This window comes from Mus pahari, chromosome 3 (genome assembly GCF_900095145.1).
Source record: "Mus pahari chromosome 3, PAHARI_EIJ_v1.1, whole genome shotgun sequence".
Taxonomy (NCBI): domain Eukaryota; kingdom Metazoa; phylum Chordata; class Mammalia; order Rodentia; family Muridae; genus Mus; species Mus pahari.
Genome location: NC_034592.1, coordinates 113,699,449 through 113,711,929, shown reverse-complemented (window position 1 = coordinate 113,711,929; position 12,481 = coordinate 113,699,449). Strand labels below are relative to the sequence as shown.

The following is a 12,481-nucleotide window of genomic DNA, read 5'->3' as shown; positions in this document are numbered from 1 at the left end:
GGCCAGCCTGGCTCCCAGTCCACTGCTGAGCATGGACGGCCAGCCTGGCTCCCAGTCCACTGCTGAGCATGGACGGCCAGCCTGGCTCCCAGTCCACACTGTACTTGTTGGGAAGAAGCCAACCAGTCCTCTGGAGCGCTTTAAGCTGGTGTGCCCGGGAGGGGTGGCAGGAGCTGATGGGGCTGGGAGGGCCCTGGCCTATGCATGGTCTAGAAGACATGGACTAACTGTACTCCTGTGCATAGGTTAAGCATAGGCTAACTAATCTGGGCCCCAAACCATAAAGGTTTTCTGGTGACTAAAGAAAAGGAGTCTGTAAAGCCTAGAGCAGAGTGTGGTGACGCACGCCTGTAATCCTAGCACTGGAGAGGAAGAAATAGAAAGATGAAGGGCTTGAAGCCAGCTTTCTGCTGTGTAGTAAGTTCAAGGCCAGCCTGGACAAAACCAGACTGCCTTAGAAACAGACAAATGACTTATAGTCTAAAGTCAGGAGCTACACCAGCTTTCTCAGACTGGGTCTCTTTAGCGGGGACTTCTCCCATTTCTTGCTCCAGAATAACATCCACTTCCATTCCTGCCTTAGACCTGAGATTTTTCCAGCCTCGGGGCCTGGGGTCTCCCCAAAGCTCTTTACTCTTTAGCACTGTGGGTCTCACCAGGGACTATTTCTGAGCTATATCCTACCCCAGCTTCTACCCTAGAAGGCCTGGAACTCACAGAAACTCTCCTGCCTCTGCTTCCCAATGGCTGGGATTAAAGGCATGTGCCACAACTGGCCTTCTTTTTATGTTTTTAATATTGAGACAGCATCTCACCAAGTTACCCAGTCTGGCCTTGAACTTTTGACCTTCCTACTTTAGCTTCCCAAGTGGCTCCGACCACAGGCCCATGAAGCGAGATCCTCTGCAATCTTTGCACTTTACTGAGCCTGGAGTTGTCATTGCCACTGTAGCTTTACCATTTGTGTCCTTAGTGGAAGAAACAACGGGCACTATCCCCAAGCTCACCCCACCCCACCCCAGCCCTACAGGGGTGCATGGGATAGAAACATCCTGGATGCCCCCAAAGGCAGCTACACCTGGCACAGGGCAGACCTTTCACTCTGTGTTCAGCCCTGACTCCATGCCTGTGGCTGTTAGCCCATGAGACTGCAAGTGGGAATTTCCTTCTAAAACCCACCTGGTACGGGTGCTTACTCTCATCCTATACCACAACTAACAAACCTGCCCACCCCTCCTGGTGCTGACCCTGCTCCAAAGATGCCAGCCCTTGCTGGATGGGGCCTGTGAACCCCCTTTAGTCTGCTGAGAGCAGCTGGAATGTTCAACTATGATTTCCAGTCGGCTCACCTCACTGTTCGCACAGCACCAATCACTGTGGCCATGGCTCCTGTGGTGGCCGGTGACAGCCTGATGGCTGGCTCCCCTCCTCCACCACCCTCTGCACAGACAGGCCCACGTGTGTCCCCAGATGCCTGAATCACTGCTGACAGCTTGGGACCTGTCGGCTGAGGGCTCCTGGGGAGCCACTGGGGAGGGGGTTAGCAGCCACGTTGTCACCTCCTAGGGAACACCTGCAGACATAAATAGGCAGCCCAGCCCGCCAAGGCAGCAGAGCTGCACACAGTGCCCACCTATGCTCGCCAGGATGCTCAACACTACGCTCTCCGCTTGCTTCCTGAGCCTGCTGGCCTTCTCCTCTGCCTGCTACTTCCAGAACTGCCCAAGAGGCGGCAAGAGGGCCATCTCTGACATGGAGCTGAGACAGGTACCACTGTGGTCCCTTTAGGGCTGCTGGCAGTGCCTGTAGGAACGGGGGCTAGGAGAGAGGGGAGAGTCAGACTTTAGGGGCTTCCGGAAGGAAGCAGTATCTCACGCAGGCAGAGTAGATGGACCACCCAGAAGGGTGAGAGGGGACCAGGTGCTAGAGAAGCCACATAAAGGATACTGTCCCCAGGCAGGGGGTATGCCAGAAAATGAGAGACACTTCCTTATGACTGGCCTTGGGGTGGGGACAGATTAAACTGGGTACCCTGGCCTCCTCTGCACACCCGGAGGTTGAGGACTGGGCAAAATATACAAAACGGTTCTTGCCTGAATTCAAATCCTTCCCCACCCAGCTCAGCCTCCCGTAGTGCCTTTTCTAGCCAGAAGTGCCAGCTTCTTCCTGTCCACAGAAGGTGGCCATTGCCCCGTGCCCAAGTGGAGCACTTCCCGCATCGAACCTCCGCCTCTTGCTCAGACCTGTTGTACTGTATGTTCAGCTGTGAGTCTGCCCTTCTGGCAGAGCTGGAGGGAATCCGGCCACCGGGCTCAATTCTGGTCAGGCCATGGGTGGCTCAATTTTGAGTTGTTGAACATGCCGGAGTGGGTAGGCAGCTCCTGTAGACTGCCTTCCATTTGCAGAGTTACTTTGGAGGTGTGTCCGGGCACCCATCAGCCTAATTTGGTCCTTGCCACCTACCAACTAGGTATAATGGGTTGGCGGGAGGTAAAGGCTCATATGAAGCCCACCAGCGTGGGGCACGGGTAAGAGCTAAGCCAGAAAAACAACGAGAGTGAGCGGTCTAGATGCTCTGTGGGAGTGAGGAGCTAGGGATGTGTATCTGAATGATGGTAAGCCTCTGGGAGATTGCCGCACACCAGTGGCACGTCAGAACTGAGGAAGGTCTCCCTCAAGTGTTGCCCCGCAGCAAGACTCTGCCAAAGCAGAAGAGGGTTTTGAGACCTCATGAGCACTGATCCTTCTGATAACCCGGCCGGTTAGATTTCCACTCTTGCCTTTTACCGCTGATTCGTCCTGGACAGCGTCAGAGCACCAGCAACGCAAAGCTGGGACAGCAGCAGGTGACACTAGGTTCCCACCGCCCCTCTTGGCCTCGCTCCAGCTGACCCTTCCCCACCCCCGTCCTTCCTCCACAGTGTCTCCCCTGCGGCCCGAGTGGCAAAGGACGCTGCTTCGGACCGAGCATCTGCTGCGCGGACGAGCTGGGCTGCTTCGTGGGCACCGCCGAGGCGCTGCGCTGCCAGGAGGAGAACTACCTGCCCTCGCCCTGCCAGTCCGGCCAGAAGCCCTGCGGGAGCGGGGGCCGCTGCGCCGCCGCGGGCATCTGCTGCAGCGACGGTGCGCACAAGGCCGGGCGGGCGGGCATCGCATGGGGCATCGCATGGGGTGGGAGGTAAAGGCGGGGGCTAAGTGGGGGCTGGGGAATCAGGACAGGAGGTGGGGTAGGGACGCCAGGTTGGAGGGTGAGAATGAAGGGAGTCGAGGGTTGGAAAGTAGCATGAGGGGTAGGGTAGGATGAAGGGAATTGTGGGGACAGCACCCGTGGAGCTGAGCCCCAAAGGCGCCTGCGCTCCCCTTCCTTCAGAGAGCTGCGTGGCCGAGCCCGAGTGCCGCGACGGTTTTTTCCGCCTCACCCGCGCTCGGGAGCCAAGCAACGCCACACAGCTGGACGGCCCTGCCCGGGCGCTGCTGCTAAGGCTGGTACAGCTGGCTGGGACACGGGAGTCCGTGGATTCTGCCAAGCCCCGGGTCTACTGAGCCATCGTCCCCACGCCTCGCCCCTACAGCATGGAAAATAAACTTTAAAAATGCACTCTGGTGTTTGTCTCTATTTCTGGGGTGGGGAGAAGAGGGGAGGGAGAGGCATTGGAGTGGGAACTTTCTACTTTGCCCTGGCTAACCCCAACACCCGAAGTCGTGCGTAGTCCACGCCCCCCTCGCCCACCAGAAGGGGCAAAACCTGTAAGCCTTATAGTATAAAGGAAGCGTTCTGGTACTCCTGAATAGCCACATAATACTTAGGACAAAGGCAACCCCGAGCTCAGAAGAGGGGAAAGGTCTGAGACCCAGAGCAGCCCTGAAATGTCAGGGTGACTTAGCGATTCTCCGGGCTGAGACCGAAATAAAAGGAGAGAGGCAGGCCATTGGTGAACAAGAGGAACTGAGCGGGATATGGGGAGAGACAGATCTGCAAGAGTGACGGAGAAAGGGGGGGGCAAGCCAGGGGTGACCATCTCAGCCCTGATTTCACCCAGACTAAGGCAAAAAAAAAACAAAAAAACAAAAAACAAAAAAACAAAAACGGCTTAAAGGACTTCCACTCACCCAAGACTGTGCTTGGATGGGAGAAGGCACAGAGATGTTACCCCAGACCTAAAGACAGCAACGCCACCTGCATTCTCTTCATGTGCTCCACCATCGGGACCCAACCACTGAGAGGCAGACCCCAGTGAGAGAGAGCCTAGCTACAAGCCCCGCTACTGCCACACCCACGCTCCCGCAGGGAAGTAGACAAGATGTGCTGGAGTTGTGGCTCAGGAGCAGAAGGCTTCCCTGGCCTGGATTTGGCCCCCAGTACCATGGAGATGGAAGAGGGGGGAGAGAGGGGAGAGGGGGAAAAGGTAGCAGCTGCTAGGGGCGTTTCTATGACTCTTGACTGCAACCATATCTAGGGACTCAGAGAGACTCAGAGTACAGCAGCAGGGCTCATGGTAGCGACCAGACTGACGTACTTCATTCCCTTTGGCGCATCCAATTCTGGAGCAGCGATGTCGCCAGCACAGCACTTGGCTCTGCCCTCCTTCCCTCCCCTTCTCATTTGCTTCTCTTTTTTATTCGTTTATGTATATGGGTGTTTTCCCATTATATATGTATGTATGGGCATCATGTGTGTGCCTAGTGCTGCAGAGGTCAGGAGAGGGCATCGGATTCCCTGGACCTAGAGTTACAGGTAGTTACAGCTTACCATGTGGGCACTATGAACTGAATCCCAGTCCTCCTCTTAACTGACCTTAACGACCAAGTCAGCCCCCCACCAGCCTGTCCTTCCTCCAGGACCTCCAGGACCTTTCCTCCACCTGCTTCTGGAAGAATCAGGCTCCTGTTTCTCAAGGAGAGGAATTGCGGCTGCCCACTCTACCTGTGCTTGCTGGACATGCTATTTTTTTTTTCCCTTTTAGGGAGTCCCTCCCTCAGCTACGGAGCCATTGATGGGCACTCCTAGAATTCATAGTAGATGCTTGGCCTCCTCTCTGCAGCCTCCGGGAACAAAGAGGCTTGTGTGAGCAAATGCCAGGAGTGCTCTGACCTCCACGTGGATGCTGTGGCGCGTGTACCACCCCCAAACACACAGCGAAGCAATAGTGAAAAGTAATTGAGACAATTCTCAGGCTGGGGAGACGGCTCGGGAGGGAAGCGATCACACTGCTCTTGCGGAAGACCCCAGCTCTGTTCCCCTCCCCCACTTAGGATGACTCATAACCACCCGTCCTGTGTCAGGGGATCTGATGCCCTCTTCTGGTCCCCGTGGGCACTGCACTCAGTACACGGACTCACCCAGAGACACGTACAGAGAAATGGAAATTTAGTAGAATAAATGTCATAAAATTTAAAAAAAAACAAAACAAAACAAAACTAACTTTAAAAGCCAGCCCCAGAAAATGAAGAACCAAAAAGGAAAAAGAAAAAGAAAAACCTAAATCAATCTTTCGTATATCTTTTTGGCCTCCACCCTGTCTGTGAATCCCACCTGTGGGGGCCGTGTGGCATCTGTGTTCATTTTCTGAGTGGGAGAACCACAGAAAGTGCTTGTTTGCTTGTTTACTTATTTGCTACGATGGAATGGAGCCCAGGACCTTAACTGCGTGGGAAAGACTTCCGGCCCCTGGGCTCCACCCAAGCCATCACACTTTGTTCCGACAGCTCAACAGCTCGTGCTCGTGCCCCTGTGGAGACGTGGAGGCCGGCATGCCCTCGCTTCTGCTCTCACTGCTGAGAACACGGGCAGCCAAGTGAGGCGCTCTTCGTGGCAAGGGCGGTATTTAATCCAGCGGTAGGGGAGCAGTATAGATTGTGAATTTCTGCTTGTCTGTGGGCTCTGTGCTTTGTGGTCACTTGTGCCCACTGCTCTTAGATCCCATGTCTCCCCAGAGCACGCTGTCCTGCAGAGGCGGTCAGGGGGTCCCGCCCTGGGGACAGCAGAGGAGAGGCCAGTTGGTTCTTGTTCTTTCCAGCTGTGGCTTCCCTGGGGCCTGCGTGAGAATTCAGCTCTGTGCAAACCTTATGGTTCTGTAACTACCTTCCCCTGGCCAAGACCCTTCCTTCTAGGCCAGGATTGCCCCCTCAACCTCTGAGGTCGCAGCTAAAGCCCCCTCTCAGATCTGGAAGTGACTGGACGAGTTCCCTGCCTCCTAGCCTGCCTTGTTATGCTCCTCAGTCCCTTGTTAGGCGTTGCCCTTTCCCACAGAAGTCCACCATTGCTGTTTGGACTTCCAAATGCTGCTCTTTAGTCTGTCTGCCGCAGGCCCAGCCCAGTTAGGGGTGGGACATGGGGCTAATGAGAGATGGCAACCCATAGAGCACCCCGCAGTCCCCCGAGCAGCTTGCTGGACTGCTCTTGCTCCGAAATGCCAAGATCCACAGCGTTCCCGGTGCCTTTCCTCCCTCCTGTTTCCGACAATTAGACACCAGTCAAATTTGAAGAGGAAATCTACTTTATTTTTCTTTTCTTTTCTTTTCTTTTTTTTCTCACAGTGGCCATGGGGAATGAAGGAAGCGCGCTAAAGGTACCACCACAAAGTGGGCTCAGCGCTCGGAGAAGGCAGACTCAGGGTCGCAGGCGGGGTCCGTGCGGCAGCCATCTGCAAGAGAAATGGGTCAGTGGCCTGAGCTGCAAGCCCGACGGCTCCCTGCCGGGCCACCCTGCTGGGCCCCCTCCTGCTCACCGGGGCTGCAGCAGATGCCCGCTGTGGCGCAGCGGCCCCCGCTCCCGCAGGGCTTCTGGCCGGACTGGCAGGGCGAGGGCAGGTAGTTCTCCTCCTGGCAGCGCAGCGCCTCGGCGGTGCCCACGAAGCAGCCCAGCTCGTCCGCGCAGCAGATGCTCGGTCCGAAGCAGCGTCCTTTGCCGCCCGGGCCGCAGGGGAGACACTGCGGGGAAGGATGCGGGTGGGTGCCGTGCACAATCCGAATCCGGAGTGTGGCAGAGCGAGGGGCAATGGGTACTCCGGCATTTTCTCTGCTTTCACAGTAGCAAGAGGAAGCCTAACATTTCCCAACGCCCTGGGTTCCCACGCGAGGGCTGTGGTAGGGCTGGCAAGTGTGCGGGGATGCTCTTTGCGAGTGGGAGCGCTTCTCTGGTCCTTAGCACCGCGGGAATGGAAAGGGACAGGGTCGGGGAGACTCACCTTGCGCATATCCAGGTCCAGCACAGCCCTCTTGCCGCCCAGAGGGCAGTTCTGGATGTAGCAGGCCGAGGTCAGAGCCAGTAGGCCAAGCAGGCAGCAAGCGAGACTGGGGCAGGCCATGGCGATGGTGCTCAGTCTGAGACCCACCGTAGGTGACAGTTTCTCCAGCCCAGATCGACCTTTTTATGTCTGGGCACTGCCATGATGGAGCACTGTCTAAAGAGGTTGACTGCATGACTGGTCACAGAAGGTCTCTTGGGTCAAATTGTTCCACGCTGTTTAGAGGCAGGCCCTTCATTTGCAGGGTCTGGGCTAGGGTCAAGGTCATCGTCTCTGCTAATGACCTGGAACTCAAAAGAGAAGCAGTCTGGAAGGGGTGGCCTAGGCTACAAGAGGCTAGAGAAACTTGGGAGGGGGTGGAGGTGTGCCCTAGCCAGGAGCTGTTTTTCACAGATATCCAGTACCTCAGAATAAGGCAGGATAGGGCAGGTGGGTGAGGGAGCCCTTACATGGACCTGAAGCTTAGATGGGGAAAAAGATGGCATCTTGTTCAATCTCTGAATGTACCTCAGCCCTTCTTCTAACTAGCTCATAAAACAAAGTCTCAGTAGAGATCAAAACCAAAACACAGCAAACTGACCAAAATAAGATAAAAAGAAAGAAAAATCACAGCAAAAGGAAAATGACACTAGTATTTAAAACTCTGTATTAGAACCTGCTGCGTAGACCAGTGCTCCATCTGCTTCTGCCTCCCAAATGCTGAGTGAGATTAAAGTTATCCACCACCACGCTAGGTGCCTGGACTCCTGTTTGAGAAAACACTGACCATCAGCTGCTGGAGTGTGGCCAACAGGTGGCCTCAGCCACAGAGAGTCATTTGTCCCAAGGCCACATATAATGACTGGCCCATTTTTGGTACAATCAATTGGGCAACTCTGGCTGCATTTCAGGTTTGGGCTGCAGGTCTGCATAGGTCTACATGGGAAGGGTGCTACATGCAGCTCAGTAGCAGACTGCTTGCCTAGTGTGTGAGAGGCCTTGGGTGGGTCAAGTCCCCAGCATGATGGTAGCAGTACATTTTGGGAACAGTTTTTGCATTAAAATTTTAATTATTTTAATTTTGTGTGTGTACGTTTGTGTAGGCAGGTTTCCTTGGCGATCAGAAGAGGATGCTGGATCTCCAAGAGCTGTCATTAAAGGGGACCACGGGTAGGCCTATGTGGGTGCCCGGGACAAAATTCAGCAAGAGCAGTGCGCAGGTCTAACCATTGAACCATCTCTCCAGTCCTTATAATGAGATACACATCAAGTGGGTGCTGGGGGTGCGCACCTTTAATCCCAGAACTCAGGAGACAGAGGCAGGAGAGTTTCTGTTAGTTCCAGGAGAGCCTAGTCTACAGAGCTAGCTCCAGGACAGCCAGGGCTTCAAACCAAAACCCAAACCAATCAAACCAAACCAAAACAAAAGACAGACAGACACAGCATGGCAGGAGACATGGACGACTCAACCCCTTTATCTTACGGCTGAGAAATCAAAAACATCTCCAGGGGAGACGAAGGCCTCACTACTCACTTCAAGGGCTTGCCCTCGATGACCTGAAGCTCATCCGCTGGGCCCCATATTAAATACCTTACCATCTTGGGGCTGGAAAGCTGTCTCAGTAGCGAAGAGTTGCTCAAGACCCAGGTTTGATTCCCAGCACCCACAGGGTGGCTCACAAACACAACAATTCCAGTGGAGCCAGGGACTTATTCTGACCCAGCAGCCGGCACACGAATAGTGCATTACTCACATGCAGGCAGAACATTCAGACACGTCAAATAAAATATCAGATATAAAACAATTTTAAAAAGGAAAGGAGAAGCATTGTCCAGACTTTCGTTTTATTTTGTTTTGAGACGGGCTCTTGGTTGGCCTGGAACTGTCTGTGTAGGCCAGGCTGGGCTTGAACTCACAATGATCCACCTGCCTCCCAAGTGCTGGGTGTACCAGCATGCCAGGTACCCAGGCTCCTGTTTAAGAAAGCACTTGCCATCAGTTGCCGGAGTGTGGTCTTAGCTGCAGAAAGCTACCTGGCCCTTCCCAGGTATCTACATATAACGGTTGGTCCATTTTGGTATAAAGGCTGGGTACCCCTGACTGCACCTCAGCTTTGGGCTTTAGGTCAGCTGAGGTCTGCATACTGGTTCTGCTCCCGCACCCCTTCTTTTCCACAGGGGTGGGTCCCAGTCCCGTGTTCTAAACTTCATCTCAGGCTCTCTTAGGAAGTTTTGTGCAACACCCAGGAAGAAGTAACAGCCGGTGTCCCAGAGACCAGCTCACCACATGCAGTCTCTGCCCCCAGAGAGAATGGAAAAGCCCCTAGGCTTTTTGTCCTTATGATCAACCTTCTTCTCAAGGGGCTGGGGCCAACGGGACAAAGTGTGATCCCCAGCTCATCTGACCCTGAATCACAGCTCCCGAGTCACTGGTGCAAGTTATCAACGCTAAGTGGGTGGTGAGGTTGATCGGAACAGTACTACAAATCAGTTCATTTCTCACCCGAAATTGCGTGTTGGCATTCTGGGCATAGAAGGCCAAGAGTTTGACCCCCAAAGTGGCCCCAGAGAGACAGCCTGCATGTTCTGAGGGCATAGTGATCTCACCTAAGGTAATCCATGCACATAAATTAGCATGTCATAATAATATGTGCAGAACGCTCCTGTTAGGCCAGCATGCCTTCACGTGTTCACCAGCTCATCCGTGTTTGGGACCAGTACACAGCAGACAGGATCCTAGTCCTCAGGGTGGGCTGCAGCTCAATGGGAGGACACTGAGTTTATCTGCAAGGTAGAGTACATGGGGCCTTGGGTACAGTGTCAGCACCAGGACAAAAGTCACTATCCCCATGGGGTTATGTGTCACTGGAGGAGGCAGACTGTGTGTGTCTCATGTGTTATATTGTAGGTCCTTAGAAAGATGTCTTGGGAGACGGTGAGATCTTTAAGATAGAGAGGCCCAATGGCAGGTCCTTAGGTCACTGACGGCATGCCCATGCCTAGGAAGGTGGTATCACAATGATGGGTGCTTAGACAAGGTCTACGTCTGAATCCTTTGAGGAGAGCCGAGGCAGCGCTGGGTGAATGTATACTGTTTGTCATGGGCCTCAGACCTGTGAGGTTTGGCAAAACTTCCCCCTGTCCCCTGGGGGTGAGGTGAATAGGGATTTGACAAAGCCTTCTTCTGGTCTGAGTGCAAATGCTGACAGTGTGTGCTAGTACAAGTGTTTACAAAGGATGGACCAGTGTGTGCTTTAGCCAATAGAAACCGCAGCCTCCCCTTGGATGTTTAAGACCTGGGATTGCTGCCTACAGAGATTAACCAGGCCCTCTGCTGTGCTGTGCAAAGTGGACACCCGGAGGTTCTGGGCTGCTGCCATGGTCGCTACCATTCCATCAGAGAGTGCACAGACCACCTGACCCCAGCCTTTCTGTCTGTGTGTCTGTCCTTTCTTCATTCTCTCACCACCCTTCTTAGGGTTTCAGACCCAAGTTATGCAGGGGATGGATTAGGAAATGCTTGTCATTCTCCTCGGGGTGGCCTGTGAGTACTCAGAGGAAAGAAAGCATTTGCGTGCAGAAGGCTCAGTGTGTCGCTGCTATGTACAAGTGAACACAGTGGAACCTATAGAAATATCTATTTATTATGTCAGCTTGGGGGGCAGAGCCAGGCAGGGTTTCTTCACTCATGGTCCTCACAGCAGCTGAGCCTCAGCCGGTGTGCAGACCCTCACCAGAGCTTGGTGACTGCGGGTACAACTCATTTCCCTGCAGTTGTACATCACCCGGCAGCTCGCTTCTTTAAAATATTTTTTAAAAATTATGTGTGTGAGCCTGCATGCATGTCTGTGCACAATGTCCATAGAGGCCAGAGAAGGTGTCGGATCCCCTGGAACTGAAGTTCCGGGTGGTTGTGGGTTGGCATGTGGGTCCTGGAAAATGGATCCTGGTTTTCTAGAAGAGCAAGCAGTGCATCCAACTGCTGACCATCTTGTCTGTCCCTGATTCTCTGAGGAGTAGGAGACAAGGGGAAAGTGAGAGACTGATTCCGTTCCATCAAGTCTCTGAGCATGGGGAAAGCTAGGCTCACATTGTATGTCATCTGTCTGTCTGTCTGTCTGTCTGTCTATCTATCTATCGATCTATCGATCTATCATCTGCCTGTATATCTATCATCTGTCTGTATATCTATCACCTATCTGTCTGTATATCTGTCAGTCTGCTTATCTATTATCTGTCTGTCGATCTGTCTGTCTATCAATCTATCGGTTATTTGTTGGTCTGTCTATCTATCTATCTATTTATGTATCTATCTGTTCTTTGTCTGTTGGTCTATATCTATCTATCTATCTATCTATCTATCTATCTATCTATCTATCTATCTATCTATCTATCTACCTACCTACCTACCTACCTATCCATCCAGACATGGTTTCACTATGTAGCCTTGGATGTTCTGGAACTTTCCATGTGGAGCAGGCAGGCCTTAACCTTCCAGAGATCCTGTTGTTTCTCCCATGTTGCCTGATTTAGATTCACTTTTAAATGACTAAATTGACTGAGTGTGGTGGTGAACACCTTAATCCCAGCTCTCAGGAGACACGGAAAGGCAGATCTCTTGAGTTTGGGGCCAGCCTGCTCTATTCAGTAAGCTATGGACAAGCCAGAGCTACATAGTGGGACCCTATCTTAAAAAGAACCCCCAAAACCAAATAGCTCACTTGCTTAGGTGAGGTCCACCAGCATCACTACATTTTGAACTGAAGCTGAGAGGAATCTTCATGACATCACACCCTCCAGAGCCTCCATCTTTCTTACAGTGGAGTGCTCTGACAGGGCTGACACTGCACCAACTGCACCCGAGGGGCTGACACTGCACCAACTGCACCCGAGGGGCTGACACTGCACCGACTGCTCCTGAGGGGCTGACACTGCACCGACTGTACCTGAGGGGCTGACACTGCACCGACTGCACCTGAGGGGCTGACACTGCACCGACTGCACCCGAGGGGCTGACACTGCACCGACTGCACCCGAGGGGCTCACACTGCACCGACTGTACCTGAGGGGCTGACACTGTACTGACTGCACCCGAGGGGCTGACACTGCACCGACTGTACCCGAGGGGCTGACACTGTACTGACTGCACCCGAGGGGCTCACACTGCACTGACTGCACACGTGGGGCTGACACTGCACCGACTGCACCCGAGGGGCTCACACTGCACCGACTGCACACGTGGGGCTGACACTGCA

At 53.6% G+C, this 12,481-nt stretch overlaps 2 protein-coding genes across 2 annotated transcripts; one reads left to right on the top strand and one right to left on the bottom strand.

The window, feature by feature from the left end:
- Window positions 1-1,600: 1,600 nt before the first annotated feature.
- On the top strand, window positions 1,601-3,594 carry Avp (arginine vasopressin). Its single transcript, XM_021194609.1, has 3 exons — window positions 1,601-1,767; window positions 2,922-3,123; window positions 3,371-3,594. Exons 1-3 carry the CDS (start codon window positions 1,636-1,638, stop codon window positions 3,541-3,543), a joined length of 507 nt encoding a protein of 168 aa, XP_021050268.1. The 5' UTR covers window positions 1,601-1,635; the 3' UTR covers window positions 3,544-3,594.
- Window positions 3,595-6,479: 2,885 nt separating this feature from the next.
- Oxt (oxytocin/neurophysin I prepropeptide) lies at window positions 6,480-7,342 on the bottom strand. The gene is made up of 3 exons (XM_021194699.1): window positions 7,188-7,342; window positions 6,729-6,930; window positions 6,480-6,644 (listed from the first exon to the last, which is right to left on the bottom strand). Exons 1-3 carry the CDS (start codon window positions 7,305-7,307, stop codon window positions 6,589-6,591), a joined length of 378 nt encoding a protein of 125 aa, XP_021050358.1. The 5' UTR covers window positions 7,308-7,342; the 3' UTR covers window positions 6,480-6,588.
- Window positions 7,343-12,481: the final 5,139 nt, after the last annotated feature.

Coding starts and splice junctions, on each gene's coding strand:
- Oxt (XM_021194699.1), bottom strand. CDS start 7,307: ATGGCCTGCCCCAGTCTCGCTTGCTGCCTGCTTGGCCTACTGGCTCTG. Junction 6,931..7,187: donor TGGACCTGGATATGCGCAAG/GTGAGTCTCCCC, acceptor CCTTCCCCGCAG/TGTCTCCCCTGCGGCCCGGG. Junction 6,645..6,728: donor GGGCATCTGCTGCAGCCCCG/GTGAGCAGGAGG, acceptor TTTCTCTTGCAG/ATGGCTGCCGCACGGACCCC.
- Avp (XM_021194609.1), top strand. CDS start 1,636: ATGCTCGCCAGGATGCTCAACACTACGCTCTCCGCTTGCTTCCTGAGC. Junction 1,768..2,921: donor CTGACATGGAGCTGAGACAG/GTACCACTGTGG, acceptor CTTCCTCCACAG/TGTCTCCCCTGCGGCCCGAG. Junction 3,124..3,370: donor GGGCATCTGCTGCAGCGACG/GTGCGCACAAGG, acceptor CCCTTCCTTCAG/AGAGCTGCGTGGCCGAGCCC.